At 48.8% G+C, this 19895-nt stretch overlaps 1 protein-coding gene across 5 annotated transcripts in view; it reads left to right on the top strand.

Annotated features, from left to right (window-relative positions):
• Positions 1-19895, top strand: part of MYO7A (myosin VIIA) — a 179747-nt gene that overhangs the window by 99256 nt on the left and 60596 nt on the right. For 3 of the 5 annotated variants that reach the window (XM_065581742.1, XM_065581739.1, XM_065581738.1), the window contains 7 exons: positions 423-542; positions 2415-2557; positions 2883-3093; positions 3805-3940; positions 6543-6649; positions 11172-11228; positions 19559-19696. In XM_065581742.1, coding sequence (XP_065437814.1) covers positions 423-542; positions 2415-2557; positions 2883-3093; positions 3805-3940; positions 6543-6649; positions 11172-11228; positions 19559-19696 — 912 coding nt within the window. The remainder of the gene's footprint in view (positions 1-422; positions 543-2414; positions 2558-2882; positions 3094-3804; positions 3941-6542; positions 6650-11171; positions 11229-19558; positions 19697-19895) is intronic. The other 2 variants (XM_065581741.1, XM_065581740.1) reach the window with 1 other exon arrangement.

Here is a 19895-nt window from a genome sequence, read left to right as displayed (position 1 = left end):
CAGGGTGCTGTAAAGTTACTCAGGTGTATAAGTATTTGCAGGATCAGACCTATAAACCCCAGGAAAAGTGGTTTTGTTGTTCTAGGTGCTCTCATCACATTCCGGTTACACCTTGCACTAATGTGCAGTAGCACTTCACAGGTTAAAAGGGCTTTACAAACACGGACTAATCCATCCCTGCAAAAGCCTCGGTGGCATAAATGAGTGGATGTTAGCCCCCGGCTGTGGCTGGGTAAACCAAGGCAGAAAGGTTGAGTGAGTCACCCAAGGGAGTGACTGTGGAGGTAGTCAGTGTCTGAGCTGAGACTGGAACTCAGGAGTTCTTCGCTCCCAGCCCTGCAATCAGACCAGTAGACCATGTCTTTCCAAAGAGCTGTCTGTGTTCTGTATCAATCAGCTGTATGTTGTTGTTCCATGCTCAGGTGGACCCTCAGGATGTGATGAACTGCCTTACTAGCCGCACAATAATCACGAGAGGAGAGACCGTCTCCACCCCGCTCAGCATGGAGCAGGCGCTGGATGTGAGGGACGCTTTTGTCAAGGTAACGCACAACATGCGCTCGTTCTGGTGTTTTCTTTTTACACCCGCCCGTTTTCAAACTGATTTAGACTCTCCATCACTAGGAAGTTATTGATCTCAATCGGGGCATCAGTCGCTGCGTGGGATTCTCTGGCCTGCGTTATGCAGGAGGTCAGATTAGATCTAATGGCCCAGTCTGGCCTTGCCATCTATGGCTCCGTGTTAGTGCCAGTTATGGGGAGCACATAGAGGGCTATGTCATGAGCTGAGATGGGCCTTAGTCAGAACCTCAGGTTTCAAATCTGGACCTGAGCCCATCTGGACTCAAACAGCATCCAAATGTAGCTCTTGGGGTCTGTCTTTAATGGGTTGAACCAGCACTATGAGTCTGAGCGATTCTGAACTTCAAGGAAGTGCAACAGCCCCAAACCCAAGGCCAGATCCTTAGCGGGTGTAAAACAGAGTCGTCCCCAGAGCTGAATGTTATGCTTCAGGCTTATCTGTAGCAGTAAGTTAAAGAAAGACAGACAGCACAGAAATACTATGCTGTGAGGAGATCTGTGCAGGTGTTACAGTAGCATCAGAAAGGACACAGCCCACGTGGATTCGGGGGCAATGAAGCCTTGTGTTATGGTGTGAAGGAGGTATGCTGTTTGCATCACAGCATAGGGTGTACCACACAAACAGTGCCCTGATCCTCGAAGGCAAGCGCAGACCTACCCTACCCCCTAGCTCCTGGCTCAGGTACAGCAGATCAGTTCCTTGGATTGCCTGACTGGTGTGCAGTGAGGATGCCCCCAAACCTGCAAAGTTCAGATCTGTCTCCACGTCCACATGGGAACTTCCTCCAGGTTTGTGGGGATTTGGATCTGAGGTTTTAGATCAGGCCCATCGCTATGAGCTAAGATCAAGTGTAAGTAGTCTCTTGGCCTATCCAAGGCCGTGATCAAGTGTCTTGATGTTTTTGGTCTTTTGTCCTCGAGATGAAAACCTTGTCTGTGTCTCTTGGACCTTGAAGTACAAATATTATCTAAGTTCTATCTTGGATTATGTGACACAAAGTAATGCCGCTTTGATGCCTGCAGTCCCAGGAACGCTGAGGCAGCACCAGTTAACTCTGGCTGGCTGCTGCTGTGCCATTTAAGGAAGCAGGGCCTTACTGAGGGAGCACTTTCTTTATGTACATAGCAATGTCGCATCTCTACTGATCTGCATGTGGTGGATAGTAGTGCAGGAGGATGGTTTAGAAGTGCCGGCAGCCTGTGATAAATGGCTATTTCAACATTTGATCTCAGATAGAAATTGCATCTTGCAACGCAGACTAGAGATGGACCTGTAGCACACAGCAACAGAGGGTCCTGTGGCACCTTTGAGACTAACAGAAGTACTGGGAGCATAAGCTTTCGTGGGTAAGAACCTCACTTCTTCAGATGCAAGTCTTGCATCTGAAGAAGTGAGGTTCTTACCCACGAAAGCTTATGCTCCCAGTACTTCTGTTAGTCTCAAAGGTGCCACAGGACCCTCTGTTGCTTTTTACAGATTCAGACTAACATGGCTACCCCTCTGATACCTGTAGCACACAGTTTGCACCCAGAGCCAAGCCCACCGAAGTCTGGGTGTATTCAGATCGGGGGTTTTGCACTGGGCTGTCTTTAATATAAACCTGCAAGCTGCATGTTCCTGGCCTGCAAGCTGGGCACTTGCAGCTTTTAGCCCCCTGCTCTGTGTTAAATGGCTGCCACTCTGAAGCAATCACCTGGCTGTGGAATGCGTCCTTTGGGGGAAAGTCCGGTTTGTGGGGCTTGTACTGGAGAGGGGATGTCACCACAGGTGTCAGGCCAGCAGGGTGAACCACAGCCATGTCTCACCGAGCTCCGTCTCTTTGATGATTCAGGGAATCTATGGGCGGCTTTTCGTGTGGATTGTGGAGAAGATCAATGCTGCCATTTACAGGCCTCCCTCCCACGAACTACAGAGTGTCAGGAGGTCCATTGGTCTTCTCGATATCTTCGGCTTTGAGAACTTCACTGTGAACAGGTACAAATCCTGAGACGGCATTGCAGAACCCTGTCTCCAGCTGCCTGCAGTTAAATCACCTTAGTGTGAACTCTCACCAGATCTCACAGGCTAAGCAGGGGTAGGCTGGATGGGAGACCTCCAAAGGTAACATGTATGGTGCTAGGGTCTCAGCAGCTGGTGCTCTTCCTTTTGAGTTAATACTCAGCCAGCGTCAGTCTCACGGAGTGGCCTAAAGTGCTTGTGAGTATCCCCTAGAGGATAGGAAGCGAAGGGAGGAACAGCTAGGGGGAAATCAGGGGCATACAGTGAATCTAATCTGGTTTTGCCAACCTCATCTCCCCAGTTTCGAGCAGCTCTGCATCAACTTTGCAAATGAGAACCTGCAGCAGTTCTTCGTGCGCCATGTCTTCAAGCTGGAGCAGGAGGAGTACAACCTGGAGAACATTAACTGGCAGCACATAGAGTTCACCGACAACCAGGATGCCTTGGACATGATCGCCATCAAACCCATGAACATCATATCACTCATTGACGAGGAGAGTAAGTTCCCCAAGGTATGTTTGGGGCCAACCATTCATCCTAGTCACTCCACCAGTGTCACTTCTCTGTGTGTTGTTAAATTCACTGAGTTTTACTATTTCAAAATTACGACACAAGTTTCATGCGAACCAATTGTAGCCAATGGGCTGATATGTTGTCATCTGTGTGTTCAGTATTACCATTGTGCGATTGGTCACTTCAGTCACATGGTATTGTTTCTCTTTCCTGCTTGCATGACTGCAACTTTAATAAAAAGTGGGGAAGCCATCCTGTATATAGCACTATATCATATATCTACCAAGTGCATTTGTGACAGCTGCCTTCTTGGTTGACACACCAGAGACGGAACCAGAGCTAAAAGCACAGCTTCGGAGAAAGAGCCGACCCTATCTGGGTGGGGCTGTAACAGACTCTGTGGATCAAGCACAGAGGGGTTTAGGTTCCATATTTGTTGCCTTTACTGATGTCTCAAGTTTTCTTTCAGCATTTGTCACTGTTGCAAACAAACTCGTATTTATGGTGGTGAGAGTGTACGTACAACAGCCTTGTTAGGGAAGGGTGTGGTCAGATTGTTTTTATTTTAAATTACTCGTCTCACGTTTTCTCCCCGTGCATCTCTTGTTGAAACAAACTCTTATCCCAATGCCCTAATGAAAAAGGAACACACTGATTATTTGAGAACTATTTTAATGGGGCAAACATTGGCCTTTTTCTTACTTATGCAGGGTACAGATACCACAATGCTGCACAAGCTGAATTCCCAGCACAAGCTAAACACCAACTACATCCCGCCGAAGAATAACCATGAAACCCAGTTTGGCATTAACCACTTTGCTGGTGTTGTCTACTATGAAACCAAAGGTATCTGTGACTGTGGGCTGGCTTTAGGGAGCTGCTTGGTTAGGGTGGGGGAGAGAGACAGGGTGGGTTTCCATTGTAGAACCCTCAGCTCTGTAGATGCCATTTGTTATGACAAGGGAGCACTGAGAAGGGAGTATCCTGGAAATATTAATGATTTGTGCTGTCATTCCTGCCTGGTTTGTTTTCCGTTAATTCCTTTCTTTGTGTGTGGGTCTGTGTTTAAAATGCCAGGCAAAGACCGATTTCGGGCACCTTCTGGGATTGGAAGAAAAGAACTTTGGCCAGCATTTCCACCCCTTATTGCTAAAAGTTAAGCATCTAAACGCCACAGTGAGAATGATCATTTCTCTTTCCTCCTCTCCGTCCAGGCTTTTTTGTAGGGCGGGGTCTGCAGGTGTCTGTCCAGTGCCTAGCACCAGGGTGACCTGATCCCACTTGTAGGTCCTACTGCAATACAAATAAATAAATAAAAATAAATTGGAGAGTAATTAGTGTGGCTACCCCTTACACCAAACCCTCCGGGTGCCAGCAGCGTGCGTGGTGTACCGCAACTCGGAGGCAAGCACTGTAAGTGCTTCAGCAGCTGGGGCCATGTAGGCACTAGCCTTGGTGGGTCCCAGTAACCACTCAGACATGGCTAAGGGAACGGGCTGGCAGGAAAGGGGAAGGTTGCAGATACCCTAGGTACAGAGGCTAAAACAATAACAGTTCAAGGTCAGCACCAGCAGTAAATGTGTGGGTCCCTGGGGCAGTCCACTTGAGGGTCAGGGCTCTGCGGGCCTAGTGCCTTGGATGCCCTCTCCTGTCCAGTCTCTATTCCAGCAAACAGGAGCTCGCAGGTTCCCAGGCCAGGCTCAGTTAGTGTCTCTCACTGGGGGCCCCATTGTGCTGACTCTCTGCCCAGCTGTTGTTGCTTCCCCATAAGTCCCACTCAGACCTGCACCCAGCTCTGATGTCCAGCACTCACAGCCTGTTCCACACACGGCTCTGTGCGCAACTCCTGGGGCTTCTCTCCAGCTCCCTGCTGCCATGCGGCTCCCACTCACAAACAGAGCCCAGCCACCTTCTGGTTCAGCACCTTTCCCCTTACCAGGCATGGGGAAAAGAAAGCGCAGAGGGAAGGGGGCTAATGGGAGTCACAGAGGCTTCAGTTACTTTCAGAAAAAACAAAAATTTAAAGTATTTTTTTAAAGAACTAAAATCCATAAAAGTAACCTCTTCCTTCTGACCATAGCTGAGGTCGGGTTTGAGGGCCAGGAGTTCCAACGTTTTTGCTAAAGCATTTCAGAGTAGGCCCATTTGCACAGCGGGTGGACGGAGTGAGTAGCAGTAGCGTATACGGCTAGAAGTGTGCTTCTTGACTGACCACTTTGGGCTGGATTTTCAAAATGTCCTGTGTGATGCAGGACTTTTGTGCTCTGTCATTTGTTCATGCGAATGACACAGTTACATGCCTGAACCCAATTTGCCCATTAATGCCAACGCGAGTGGCTGAGGTGTATGGAAATTGTCGTTTGCACGTGGAGATAAATGCCCTGAGCGTACAAAGGATGTGTTCTTAACCCAGGTTAGCTAACCCCCGTTAACCAACATGGGTTAAAATAGCAGTGAAGACACAGTAACTCTGCTCTGAACTCGGGTTATAGCTGAGTCTGGGGTTGAATTTGAGCTGCTAACCTGAGTGAAATGCCAGGTTGCCATGTCTTTGCCGCTATTTTAACCCCAGTTAAAGGGCTTGAGTGAAGAACACACCTTTTTTTTTGCAGTGTTGACATACCCGAAGTTATGCATGCACAAGTAATCTCATAGTCTCTTCAACTCAGCCTCACACCACGTCTGCCCCTCCTCCTTCCTCCTCTCCCTCTTCTTCCCTGATCTGTCCCCCTCACCTCTCTCTCTTCCAATGTCTTTCCGTTTAGCTGATCCCTCCCTAACTAAACCCACCCGAAAACCCAGTTATAGCACTAACATAGTTTGCCACCATCACATCTTCACTGTCCACTCCTCTGTGTGTGCCTAGCACAATGGGACCGCATCCTCGGCTGGCCCCTAAGCACCACCATAATCATGATTATAATTAATAATAATAACAAAGGGAAGCTGAGGGTCAAATTTTCATTGGCACTTCATGATCCTTAAGGGCCCAATCCAAAGCTTGTTGAAGTCAAGAGAGAGACTCTCATTGATTCATTTACAGAATAAGGAGCAATGGTCTCAAGTTGCAGTGTGGGAGGTCTAGGTTGGATACTAGGAAACACTTTTTCACTAGGAGGGTGGTGAAGCACTGGAATGGGTTACCTAGGGAGGTCATGGAATCTCCATCCTTAGAGGTTTTTAAGGCCCGGCTTGACAAAGTCCTGGCTGGGATGATTTAGTTGGGGATTGGTCTTGCTTTGAGCAGGAGATTGGACTAGATGATCTCCTGATGTCTTTCCAACCCTAATCTTCTATGATTCTATGACTCCAACAGGCTTTGGATCAAGCCGTAAGTGTCTGCAATACGATCAGGCTGCAAAATGACTGAACAGCTGTCTGCAGGACATACGTTAGCTCATGTTTCACTCTGCCACCTAACACACATGTTGCTCCTTTGTTCCTGTAGGGTTTTTGGAGAAAAACAGGGACACGCTTCATGGAGACATCATTCAGCTGGTCCATTCCTCGAAAAACAAATTTATCAAGCAAATCTTCCAAGCGGACGTGGCTATGGTAACACGCCTAGGAAGATACTTAATTGTCCAGTCTCATGTGGTGGGGATTCCTGGGTGGAGAGGGAGAATTTGCAAGGAAACCTACGGAGGTGATACTATGTGTGCATACTCCAAACCTGTTTTTGTAATGGATTAACGCAGTATTAGCATGCGGTCCTAGATACATTCACTCTAGTAGTCCCAGCTCAGTAGAACCGTTCATAAAATATTGTTATCTAGCTCATCACCTAGATAAAGTAGCAATTGGCATAATAGGTATTAATTATTTTATTTTATTCTACAAATATGAAAGATCTATAGATAGCTAATGCTGCATAGCAGACCAGATAGCCAAAACCAAAACCAAATCTCTGCTCTGAACGTTAAAGTCTTAGGTCACAGACAGGTCCATAACAGTTACCATCCAGAGCAGCAGTGAAATGACACCATAGCCAGATATTAAGCCAAGGAAGCACTGGGGGAGGGGCTGGCGAGAATGGTGGGTCTCCAAACAATGGAAGCGGAGAGACAAGTTACCGCATCTGCTTTTCTTAAAGGTGAAGTATAAAGCTTACATCCCCAGAACATGGCCTATGGAGAGCATATAATGTATTCACTCCATACAAACCACAGTGCTAATGGGTTGGTTGTTAAGGTTGTGAGGGGAAGCACTGAAGAGTGGGAACTTCCTCATGTGGAGGTTGAAGACACTACCTTAACTCCTGTTAGTATGCATCGCTACGACACAGGCTTTACTTATGGGATCATAGACTATGTCTCAAACAATACTATGTGAGATACTCAGCTTGCTCAAGAAAAAATGTATCTACAATCACCAGAGACTTTACTGGGAGCTCAACAACCCTGCGTCCCAAAGTAAAGGAAAAACTGCTTTTTATGATTATTATTGGCTTTTGATATGTAAAACGTACAGCCCTTGTCATCGGACGTCTACACGTGTATTCCTTGTGGGCAAATCCTGGGGACAGCAGAAGATTTAGGGATAACATTTTCAAGAGCAACTAAGGACCAGATTTTTAAAGGACCAAAATTTAGGCGCCAAATGATGCAGATAGGTGCCTAGTGGGGATTTTCAACAACGCCTAGGTGCCTAACTCCCATTGGTTTCAATGGATTTTAGGTGCCTAGGCCCTTCTGAAAATCCCACTAGGTGCCTAGCTGCATCTTTAGACACCTAAACAGATTAGATGCCTAACTCCAGTTGATCTCTATGGGAATTAGGTGCTTAAGAAGTTTAGGCACTTTTAAAGATCTCCCTGTAAGTGCCTAGGTCACTTTTGAAAATGGAATTGAGGCTCCTAAGTCATCTAGGCAGTTCTGAAGGATTTGCCCTTAGCCCTTACAACTCAGTTCTGTTCCCACTGAAATCAACAGCAAAGCTCCCATAGACTTCAGGGGAGCAACATCAAGAATATAGGTCCCGATTCAGTTAGGTGCTGAAGTAAATGTCTGACTTTCAGCACACGATTAGCCCAATTGACCTCAATGAGATGACTCGTGTACTTAAAGCAACACACATGCTTAAGTACCTTGCTGTGTTTTCCTTTCTTAGTTTTGTTCGTTCTTTTTTTTTTTTTTTAATCATCCTCAAAAGCTTGGCAGTTCACCTTGGAGATGATTCTTGTTTGTTGGGGGTGGGGAGGCAGCATGAATTTAAACTTTTGTAATCCATAGGATCAATAAAACAGGTCCTTTTGGGCTTGCACGGCTGGCCAGACTTCTCCAGTGACACATTTAGCTGGCTGTCACCCCCTAAATTCCAGCCCGCACTCTTCAGCAAATTCTAAACAGAGTACTGGTGATCCATTTCAGCAGAGTTGAGCTGCGTGCACAAGCTTGGCGTTGTCTCAAATGTAAGAACAGAGAACTTTTAGAGCATCAAATTTTCTTTCTTGAAATAACCCCTTCTTGGGTAGTTTTAGCTTTCTGTGGTGGTGGTAACTCTCCTCTGAATCTGTCCGTGGTATCAGTCTCTGCTCTCTGGTATTTTAATGATCACCGCTTTTGGAGTAAGGGTATGCCTGCACTACAAATTAAGGTGTAATGGTAGCACAGGTTGGCAGACCTGCACTAGCATTAATATGGCCAGCGGGAGCAAAAATAATGTAGACATGGGGTATGGGCTTCCGTGGAGGCTAGAATAGAAGCCTACCAGATACCCTGAGCACGTACCCAGGGTGCTAGTCTGGGCCAAGGTTCTCTGCTATTGTTACCCATGCTAATGAGATCAGAGCAAGCACAGGTATGCCCAGCTGAGCTCCAATTGCACCTTAATTTGTGATGTAGACATACTCTACGAGATTTGAAAACACCTGTCCGATATGGGACTGGAAGAGGAGAAATTGTTGCATTACCGCCAGAGACGACCCCTGCCTGCCGATAGTTGGGGGGGCATTGTGAGGGCAGCCGGCCTCAGCAGTGTTACTGAACATGCTCGGTCTGTGTGAGCATGCTCAGTACAAGCCAAGCAGCAAATCTGGGGTGGCACATGATCCCACATGTCCCCCTCCCTGATTGCAGCCCACCTAAAGTAGCCCTACATAACATAGTTTGGGAAGAAGCCTCCAATACCCAAATCCAGCTTTTTACCTTAAAAATATCATGCAACAAAACTGCAAAGAGATTCATTTTTTTAATGGTTTGAACTGTTTTTGGTGGTTTCTTTCAGTAAACGTAAGTTTTTGCAAGCAGCAGAGTTCTGCACAAACAATTAAGGCATGGCTGATTTGGCCTAGGATTTCCTTCTTGTATTGCTTGGCCCCCGGTGCTGAGCGTTGGTGAGACTATCTCTGAACGTACCTTCCAGAAGAGACTCATACAGGAGCTGCCATAACAGGTCAAGCCACCGGTCAATCAAATCTAGCATCCTGTATCCAGCAGTGACCCATTTTTGATGCTTTAGAGGGAGCTAGATAAATTATGTACCCAGCCAAATGTATCCAACCAATAGTACAAAGCGGTTCACAGATGGAACCCATGACGCCGCCTGGAGGCATGACGTTTGATCCACCTAATCTCAGTGCATAGGGAACTTTTGATGCCGCAAACTGAGTATTGCTATAACACCGTGCAACTTTAAGCCCTAATCCACCAAGTGTTAATGCCTGCGAGTAGCTTTATGCCCACGAGTATCCAGTTGCGTAAAGTTATTCACGTGTGTGTTTGCAGAATCGGGGACTTTCTTTGTACAGTGTCTTTCAAACAGCTCAGTCCTGCAAGGCGTTGGGTTCAGTCGGTGTTGGGGATGTGGAGTACCTCCCAGGGTTGCAGTCTGTACACCAAAGCACTTAGACTCATAGGCCTGGTCTACACTACGCAGTTAGGTCGACATAAGGCAGCTTACGTCGACCTAAGTATGTCAGTGTACACGCTACAGCCTTGTCCCGCCGACGTAAGTGCCCTACTACACCAACATCAGAACTCCAGCTCAGTGGCCTAGCTAGAACAGGAAAACTGGGTGGGCCCCGGCTTTCAGGTGGGCAGCAATGACAGGGGGGCCACCTCCCCCCGCAGAGGGGGATTACGGTTTTGTGGGACCCTGAGCCAGGACAAGAGAGGATCCCCCCCACACTCCTGCTGGGGAAATGTGGCTGGGGTGCGGGGGCTTGCCTCGTCCCCCCGCCTGGTGCTCCTACCGGGAAGTGGGGTCTGGGAGTGGAGACTTGGCCCCCTCCGCCCGCCCACCTGGTGCTCCTGCCGGGGAGCGGGGTCCAGGAGTGGGGGCTTGTCCCGCTCAGTGCTCCTGCCAGGGAGCAGGGTCAGGGGAGCAATTTGGGTGGGCCTGGATGCTAAGTGGGTGCTAACTAAGTGAGGCTTATATTGGTGTAGTTAGGGCAACGCAGAGTCTGTGCAGACACTATGTTACTTACATCGGCTGTTGGCTTTCTTGGTAAGAAAACTGGGCTGCTAGAGCCTGGCTACCCCTGGCTTCTTGCTCAGGGAGCTGAGATGCCCGGGAGGCTGTCCCCCACTCCCAGCAGGGAACGGGGAGGCGAGAGCCTGGGGGGCAGCTGGGCTCCCAGCAGGCAGCTGCGCGGAGCTGAGAGCCCTGGCTCTCAGTCCCCCACACTGCCCCTCTTCAGTCGATGGAGGCGCTCCTGGTGAAGGAAGGCATCACCCATGGAAGGAAAGTAGAGTGGCCATCAGCAGTAACACAAGCTCTATATTAAACATTCTGGCTGAAGGAGAGCAGATGTGTTTCTTAGCGGGGTTTGAAAAGGGATGGAGAATAAATGATACGGAGAGAGGCAGGAAGGTTGTTCCAGGTGGCAGGAGCTGCGGGGCGAATGCCCTTTCACCAACAGTAGTGAGAAAATGGTGAGGAGGCCAGTGCTTAGATAAGTGGAAGGAGAGAGGATAGAAATAGACACGGTCCTGAGTATTATCGCATTATTCTGTGAGGTGTGAGTGGTGCCGAATTACAAGGACTGACAGAAAACTCAGAACTCCCCTCTTAGTTATTCCTTCTTTTCACCTTTTTTCTATTCTCTGTCTCTCTTTTTTACCTTTGCTTCTTGTAGTTTCTCTGTGGCTATGCATCCAGTACTTTTGGCCAGTCACCAGCACCCACTCCAAAGGTAAAATAAATACTTGAGTTCCTCTTTGAATGTTCACTTCTCTTTGATAAATACTATGCTCTTGCTGGTTCACTGCTACCCCTGTGTTGTTTGGGATGGACCTGTTACAGCTGTCCATCTTGTTCACAGAATCTGCTTAGGGTTTGTTCTGTAGATACAGAAATATGAGCCATTGTGTGTATTTGCTAGATTCAACCCAGGAACGCTGAGGTTCTGCAGAGGACCCAGGGATGATGGAAATCCAGTTTGGATAAAGTCATAACCAGCCCACACTCTTGGTCTTTAAACCAAAACCTTTTTTGAGACTGGAATAATTATGGTTAATTTTAATTGAACTTGGTAGGCTAGATCTTAGTCTGTCCTAAATCAGTGTAGCTTTGTTGACTTCAGTGGAATGACACTGATTCGCGCCAATTGAAGATCTGAGCCAGTTCCATTTTCACACAACTCAGCCCTTCAGAGTTTCATTTGGGAAAAGAGGGGGCTGTTTGATTGTATTGGTGGCTCAGTTGGAAGTACGGCTATTCTCACAAGTGGGCTTATTCTAAGGGTAGCTCAAACTGACCCCAGAGGATCAGATACCGTAAGTATTAAACTTTTGGGTGCTTATCCAAACTGGAGCTCTAAACCTTACAGAGATCTTTCCAAACTAACTTTTAGATTTCGCTCTGGTTCCGATAGCTTTCCAATCCTTCCCTGCTTCTTGTCTGGCTATAGTGTAGCATATAGTATAATAGAGAATAACATTTGTGGTGCTAGAATTGTGGTTGTGTCAGCATTTCCACGACAATCCTCTGATATCAGGAGGCTTATATTAGAGATGGGCCTGACTTGCGAAATTCAGATCCAGATGTGGGTCTGAATTGTAACCTCTCCCAGCTCTGCTACATTCCAGGGTGGCTGAATTTGGAATTCCACTGTGGGCGCTTATGAACAAAGGCCCTGATTTTAAAAAAAGAAAAAATTCACAGCCAGATTTTGAAACCAAATCTTCTTCCTTTCTGCTCTCTAACTTCCAGGGCATGTGGGTTGTAGTGTCATTTGGGCCCATCTCTAGTTTTAGAACTTCGCTACACACCAAACACTCCCTTCTAGGCTGAAATGTGATGGGTTCTAAACACAGGAGAGAATTAATGTGGAAAATGTTTTAGAAATGCAGCTGCCGAGTTTGAGTTTGAGGAAAACAACGGGACAAACAGGTTTTACCCACTTCCTCTGTGTGTCTGCTCTCTTCTGGCTCAGGAGAGCTTGATCTTTTAAAAATAATGAATTAAAATAGTAATTGTTAAGCACTGAGTCAAATGGTGGAATGGTCATGTGGGAGCATATTTTCAATCTGTGCTGACATTGATGATCTGTGTAACAGAGATCCAAGGGTGACAATAATACTTAGCTCTATTAAGTAGTGTTCTGCATCCTTCAATCTCAAAGCTTTTTCAAAGATTGTAAGCTGTTTGGGGCAGTGACCATCTCTTCATTTGATGTCTGTACAGTACCTAGCATAATGAGCCCCTGATCCTTGATTGGAACCCCGAAGGACGTGCCACAATAATTTTTTTAATAATAAAGAAGGGTAAGTATCACTGACCCCAAATTTCAAATGGGGAAACTGAGGTACCAAGAAGCAATATGGTCTAGTGAATACAGCACTCGACACTGACTTGGGTGACCTGAATTCTGTTCTGGACTCTGGTGCTGACCTGTGTGTACCCTTGAACAAATCACTTTGCTTTGCCGTGACTCAGTTTCCCCTTCCACCCTTTCTCAGTTTGGTCATTTGGATTGTAAGCGCTTCATGGCAGGGTCTGTCTCTTATCTCACCTAGCACGATGTGCTGTGTTAGGACTAATCATAATAGCGAGCAGTGAAATGACTTGCCCAACACACGAGCTCAGTGGCTGAGTTGGGAACAGAACCCAGCTCTCAGCACTCTGTCCTGTGGGCCTCATTGGTTCCCTCTCTCACTACTTACAGAGATGCAGGTATGTAGCAAAATATACAGGGAGACAGTGGTTTTCAACCTGGAGGTCTGCAGACTATGTCTGAGATTTCCAAAGGGGTCTGCACTTCCCTTTTAAATTTTTTAGGGGGTCCTCAAATGAAAAAAGGTTGACAACCCCTGCTGTAAGACAATGGTACAGAATCGATATGATCCCTCAGTGCACATCCTTGTCTCCTGAAAAACTGGATCTTTCACAAGCTTCAGGGAGCAGGCGAAAGATTTTTTTTTTTCCCCCATCACAAGCTCAACACGCTGCTCATAGCCATGTAGATACTTCCCTATTTAGTGAACTCCTTTCATTCCTGGAATAGACAAATCCTCTCTTTCCTAGTCTGGAACCTCAACCTGCCACGTGTCTTGTGTTGCTGATGGCGTGTGTCTCTCTGCCTTCACTTTCATTAACTCTGGTGTTCTGCGAGTGCAGATCCTCTTCCTCTTTGAAGAATTTCACTGTTGCCACGAGGCATTCAGTGCCCGCCACTGCGCTCCTTGCACACCCAGAACTCCAAGGGAAGTCAGTGAGAGTTCAGGTTTCTGAAGGACTGTCAGGTTGCACCCACACCCTATGGCTTGGCATTCATTCACAATGTGTCTCACTTCACTTGGAGCTTTGGTGACATGGGTCTGGTGTCAACTTGAACGCTGCATGTCTTGAACGCTGTAAAGGCAAAAAGCACTGTGTCTGCCAGAGCAATGGGCTAGTAACAGTCCTCGCTGGTGCCAAGGAATGATGCCCAGGTGCTCCAGCGAGGGCTGGCCCTACCCATACTCAAAGTATGCAGCTGCATAGAGCACTGGGAAATTTGGGGCATCAAATTTCCTGGTGCCCTACGCAGCTGCATGCTGCTCCAGCCCCTGCTCCGCCTCTTCCCCATGGCCCCCGCCCCTGCTCCGCCCCAGCCGCGCCTCTTCCTGCCCCTGCTCTGTCCCAGTCCTGCCACCACTTCCCTAGTCCCCTGAGGACTGCAGCCAGGCCCAACCCCGCACTCACTGGCGGCGGTAAGTGCACCGATCCGGCCCCAGCCCGCTCCGCTCCCCTGGCTCCCAGCCGTGCTGCCGGCAAGTGCTGGGGGGTGGTTCCTCCCTGCCCCCCAAGGCTGGGAGCCAGAGCGGAGTGGGCTAGGGCCAGGTCACTCCACTTTCCGCCACCCCATGAGTGTGGGGTCGGCCTGGCTGCCCTGCACTCACCAGGCAGCAGGAAGTGGAGCGACCTGGCCCCAGCCCACTCCTCTCCGCCGGCTCGTACTGGGGGACAATTTCTCCCCTGACCTCTTCCCCCCCCCCCCCCCCCGCAGAGGCCTGGGGCCAGCCCCCTGCAGAGGCCTGGGGCCCAAAACAGCCCCATGGGGGGGGCTGAGTAGGGCACCAAAATGGCTAGTGTCAGCCCTAGCTCCAGCCTTGACCATTGTTGCGTGTAGAGGAGCGGACTCATCCCTGCGGCGCCTCCTGCTGGTTACTTCCAGGAATTAGCTCATTCCTGCTCCAGAGCGCCCTCTGCAGGCTGGTGATCTGCCTGTCCTCTGGCCCCATGTCCCTCCCAGGACCCCAGTGCCCTTTTACCTGGGGTGCTGCCCCCTGGCAGTACCCCCACAGTTCTGGGTCTCCCCCTCCCTGGGGAACCCCCACCCACTATCCCCACTTTGCCTCAGTCTTGGCTACTGCCCAATCTCCATCTAGTCCCCGTTCACTGGGGCAGACTGCAGTATCAGCCACTCATCACAGGCAAGGTTGGGTTTGGACTGGCTGCCTTTACCCAACCTCAGGCTGCCCCTCTGCAAGCCCAATACCTAGGTGGGCCTAGAACTAGGCCCTGCAGCCTGGGGAGTTGGTGGCCTAGGGCTTCCCAGCTCCTAAGGCCTTTCCCCAGCCCTGCCTCACTCTAAGTCCCCAGGTGAGTGAGTGAGTTAGTTAGTTAGTTAGTTAGTTTGTCCGCCCAGTCAGAGGGGGGACTCCTCAGCGTCTGGCTGCCCTGGCCTTCTTATAAGGCTGAGTTGCTCAGTTTAGGGCGTGGCCCCAGCTGCAGCCACTTCCCCTATCAGCCGGGGTTTTGCTCCTTTACACAGCCCCAGCCCTCTGCAGGGCTGGCTTTAACCCGTCCCAGGCAGGAGTGGGTGACTACCCCGCACCACTGCGGGACACAGGCAGCCAGCACTGGGCAGAAGCCTGTGTTGTGTCCCGCCAGTGGAGTCAGTGCTGATTTGTATCCCGCGCTGGGTTACTGCGTACGGCAGCATGCAGTTTTCTGGCTGTAGAACCCAGGCTGATCTGAGGTGGTGGAAGGAAGTCCATCTGAAGCGTGTATGAGTGCTGTGTGGAACGCATGCCTTCCCGTGTCTCCCTTCTGTATCCATATCTCCCACATACGTCATCTGAGTCTCCTTGGTTTTTTTCAAAGTGGAGAAATTATTCACTTTAGGCCAGCCTAGTTTGAGAGCCAAATCAAACTTCTGTCCTGGCTGGCCATTAGGGAGGCCTGCTAGCCTTCTGCTGAGGTACAATATTTATGGCATTGTCCAGAAGCCCCAGTTCCAATTGGGGCACATATAGTGCTGGGTGCTGTACAAACACAAGTAAAAAGATAGTCCCTGCCCCAGAGACTTTTACAGGCTAAAACTGCGAAAGCTAGGAAGTACTTATTACAATGAGAGAACCTATGTGAATGCTGGTCTTTCCCCAAGGGATACCTTCTGACCCATGGAAGTCTGCTGCTTTTGGAGCAAAGGAATTTCTTTCTCTCAAGGTGAAACTGACACCATCACTGCCTTAACCAGTCTTCCTGGAAGGCTTGTCTACTCCTCTTTTTGACCCTTAGTTGGAATAAAAGAAAAGGGCTTGATTCTCTGCTCACTGACACTGGTGTACAAAGGAATAACACCACTGAGGGTACATCTACACTACAGCGGGGAGTCGATTTAAGATACGCAAATTCAGCTACGTGAATAGCGTAGCTGAATTCGACGTATTGCAGCCGACTTACCCCGTTGTGAGGACGGTGGCAAAATCGACTTCTGCCGCTTTTTGTCGGCGGCGCTTACTACCACCTCCGCTGGTGGAGTTAGAGCGCCGATTCGGGGATCGATTGTCGCGTCCCGACGGGACGTGATAAATCGATCCCCGAGAGGTCGATTTCTACCCGCCGATTCAGGCGGGTAGTATAGACCAGACCTAAATTGAGTGGAATTACACCAGCATGAGAGGGAAGTCTGGTCCAAAGCCTTGCTTGAGGTTTTTGTGTATAATTTAATTTCTCGTGCGGATCCCGGACCCTGGATCTCACACTGCATTTTTCAGAGTGGCCTGTGTACAGAGGTGAGACGCAAAGTGTTGTGTGCTAATGGGGACCCTGCAGCTGCTGAGCGCTCTACTCTGATTGGGCGAGTCGTGGGCTACATAAGCCCTGCCTGTATATAGAGCAGTGGTTCTCAACCTATTTACCATTGTAAATAGGCCACATCCAATACTACCTGTATGGCCCTGAGGATGTCACATGGGCCGCAGCTCTGTGCTGATTGGGCTGCAAGCGGCCTGCGGGCCACAGGTTGAGAATCACTGATATAAAGGCTGGAGTGTTTGGAACCTAAGTTGCTTTCTGGCAGCTTGTGTTAGAACCGTCTCCCCAGTCATGCCACTGGAAGAGGCACTGAGGCCTGGAGATGAAACCTGCTCTGTGCCCCTCTGCTGGCGGCAGGATGCGTGGGAAGAGGCGGATGCTGAGGAGAAGCTGGGAAGCAATCTAGAGAGGCAGGATGGCCCCCTCCCCAGCAGCAAACAGTCCCCGTGTTCCTTGTTTTAGGAGGCCTTGGAAGGCTTCTGATGACCCCTCCGCCCTAGCAGGGCCGAACAAGGGCCTCCCGGTCAGGCCCAGATCGTTGTGCTGGGAAAGGACACCTACATTCACTTCCAAAATGGGAATTTGCTAAGCCTGGTTTCTGCCTCTCTATCTGCTTCTAACCCCTCCAGCAGCCAGCCCGCCGTGCTGCACTGGAGGTGGCCACTTATACTGAATTAGCAAAGCTGCGTGGTGCTGTTGATTTAAAGCAGCCCCATCCCACTGCCCTCCTGCTATCCGAGCAGTATTATCGCTGACACAACCTGTCCTCCTCAAACCAGACTCTGCTAACAGGGTATTTATCACCAACTCCACAGTACTCGCAGGGGTCCGGGTCTGTGTCTGTTGATATAAATTACATATGTTAGCAATGTATCCCCGTGTGAAGGTTTGCTGGGATAGCTAACGGTTGCCGCACTAAACTCTCCTGTTCTGGCGTTGCTGGGTTTTTCTGGTGTGTGCATGAGCTGGATTTGAACTGTTCACTTTCCCTTTTGGAATTCCACGATGACTTTCTGTTTTGTTGATTGGGCTTCATTGTACAATTGCCTATGGCCAGAGCTGTTCAAAATTCCTGAGAGTTTTCCACGGGGTTAAAGTCTTCAATGTTGATGTCCTCCAGCAAGGTGCTGCTTGTATGTTTAGCGCAGTGCCCAGAGACTTTGGTGATGGGCACTTTTAGCAACTGAGAAAAATACATAACATTTGGCAAATATTGCCCATGATAGTGGGGCCACTTTTTGTCTGCAGCCCCTGCTCATCAGCCAGTAAAGAACGCAAGGCCTTTGGAAAAGGCATGGCAAAATCCTTTCTTTGTTGGACCTCCCACCTAATCCTCTGGAATCCTCCCAGGACTGATTATCTAGTGGGATGTCCATGTCCCATGGAGTTACAGTCTGATGCCCAACTCAACCGAGTCCTCTGGTGTTACCTACATCTTCCATAAGCGTTCTTTAAACATCTAGATAGCTTTTGATGTATAGTTGAACCCCATAGAACTGAATAGGACAAGGGACACACGATTTATTGCTATGATTTATCAGTGTAATTGATGCATATTGTAGGACGTAACCCAAGCACGGATAATTTGATAAAAAGGACTCAGATAAACTAAATTCTGCTGCACTTTCCTGGGGCTTAATCTGACAAGGCTTTCAAGACCTACACTGTTCATAGTTTTCACCAGCTAGGGAGAAGTGGCTAGCGGATGGAAATGTAATGTACACTTAGCTAGAGCTCTAAGCCTTGAACGGATTTTTTAAAACCTACCCAGAAAATAGAAATTGAATGGACATCCACAAAATCACCCTAACTCACCCCAGATTAAGTTGTCCCCCCATCAGTCCAGTTAATATCCTCTTCTAAACACAGAGAAGATGCTTCCAACATGAATCCATAGAAATTGAATGGACATCCACAAAATCACCCTAACTCACCCCAGATTAAGTTGTCCCCCCATCAGTCCAGTTAATATCCTCTTCTAAACACAGAGAAGATGCTTCCAACATGAATCCACTTAATGGAAGCTGGGGAAAATAGACAGCTCTTGCCAGCATCCCCTGAAAGTCAACAAATCCAAGTTCAAAAATCTTCCGTGAAAATGCCTTGGTGCCATTTAAGGGCTTGATTGTGTCCCTATGGGCCTGAAGATCCAACACTCAGTAAAGATCATTGGAGTCTTGCATGACACTATCGGCAAATTACAATACCCCTGGCATTGAGTCAGCTGTGCTGCCCGGTGCATCTGATAGGGCAAGAGCCACTTCCCATCTGTGTGCCTAGACCCAAGGTCCACATAGCCCACCCAGAGTGTAGGGCTGAGACACCTCACTCCCCCTTGTGGTCCAAGTCTCTATTCACAGACTTTATAGACTGATCGGTTTTAAGGCCAGGAGGGATCGTTAGATCTAGTCTGACTTCCTGTATAACATCTCAACGATGCAACAAGCCAGTGCAGATCCTTGTTTGGAGCATCAAGCAGGTCCACGAGCAATAAAAATTATGGCCTTTACTTTACTATGAAGCTCCTGGGTTCCTCTGCCCGGAGGTAATTCCTGCACACTCAGGGATTTCCTCTAGTCCTTGCTAGGCATGCATTATGTAAGGCACCTTTGGCTGACTGCATGGTCTCATGCCACATGTACTGTCTGGAGCAGGGAGATGGAAATACGCACAATTGGGCCGTTCCTCCACTGGTGTAAATAGAGCTGTGCTGACTTCCACCAGCTCAGGAGCTGGCCCAACTCATAGCAAACTATGAATCCGAAAGCCTCATGGGGAAAAACCTCCATGTAGTTTCCAGAAACAGATGATATTTCAGTTCTCCCCTTTGCTTCCTCAGCCAGTAAGTCTGAACGCTATCCCTGCACCACGTTTGACACAAACACACACCCCCGCTCCAGCTAGGGAGGAGGTTCCCGGTGACTTGGCTAGAGGGGAAAAGCTCTGTTATCCTTTCATTTCCTGAGACAGATATGTTGTGGTTCCACTCTCTTCCAGGGAGCAGAGACAAGGAAGCGCTCACCGACACTCAGCAGCCAGTTTAAGCGATCTCTTGAGCTGTTGATGAGAACCCTCAGCGGGTGCCAGCCCTTCTTCGTCCGCTGCATCAAACCTAATGAATATAAGAAGCCCATGGTAAGTGCTGGTTCGCCCTCTTTGTGGTGTGTTTTGAGTGTCCTTATAGAGGCAGCGTTTACATCTGGACGCAATACGGGTAAAGCCCTGGACCCATTGATGTTGATGGCGAAACTTCCATCGAGGTCCATCTGTCTGTCTAGAAACCTAACCTGCACTCCTGACTCATGCCTGCAGCCCCATTGATGTCAATGGGAAC

Source organism: Chrysemys picta, chromosome 1 (genome assembly GCF_011386835.1).
Source record: "Chrysemys picta bellii isolate R12L10 chromosome 1, ASM1138683v2, whole genome shotgun sequence".
In the NCBI taxonomy this organism is placed as follows: Eukaryota; Metazoa; Chordata; order Testudines; family Emydidae; genus Chrysemys; species Chrysemys picta.
The sequence above is the reverse complement of the archived record's forward strand: the minus strand, read 5'-3'. Positions and strand labels throughout refer to the sequence as shown.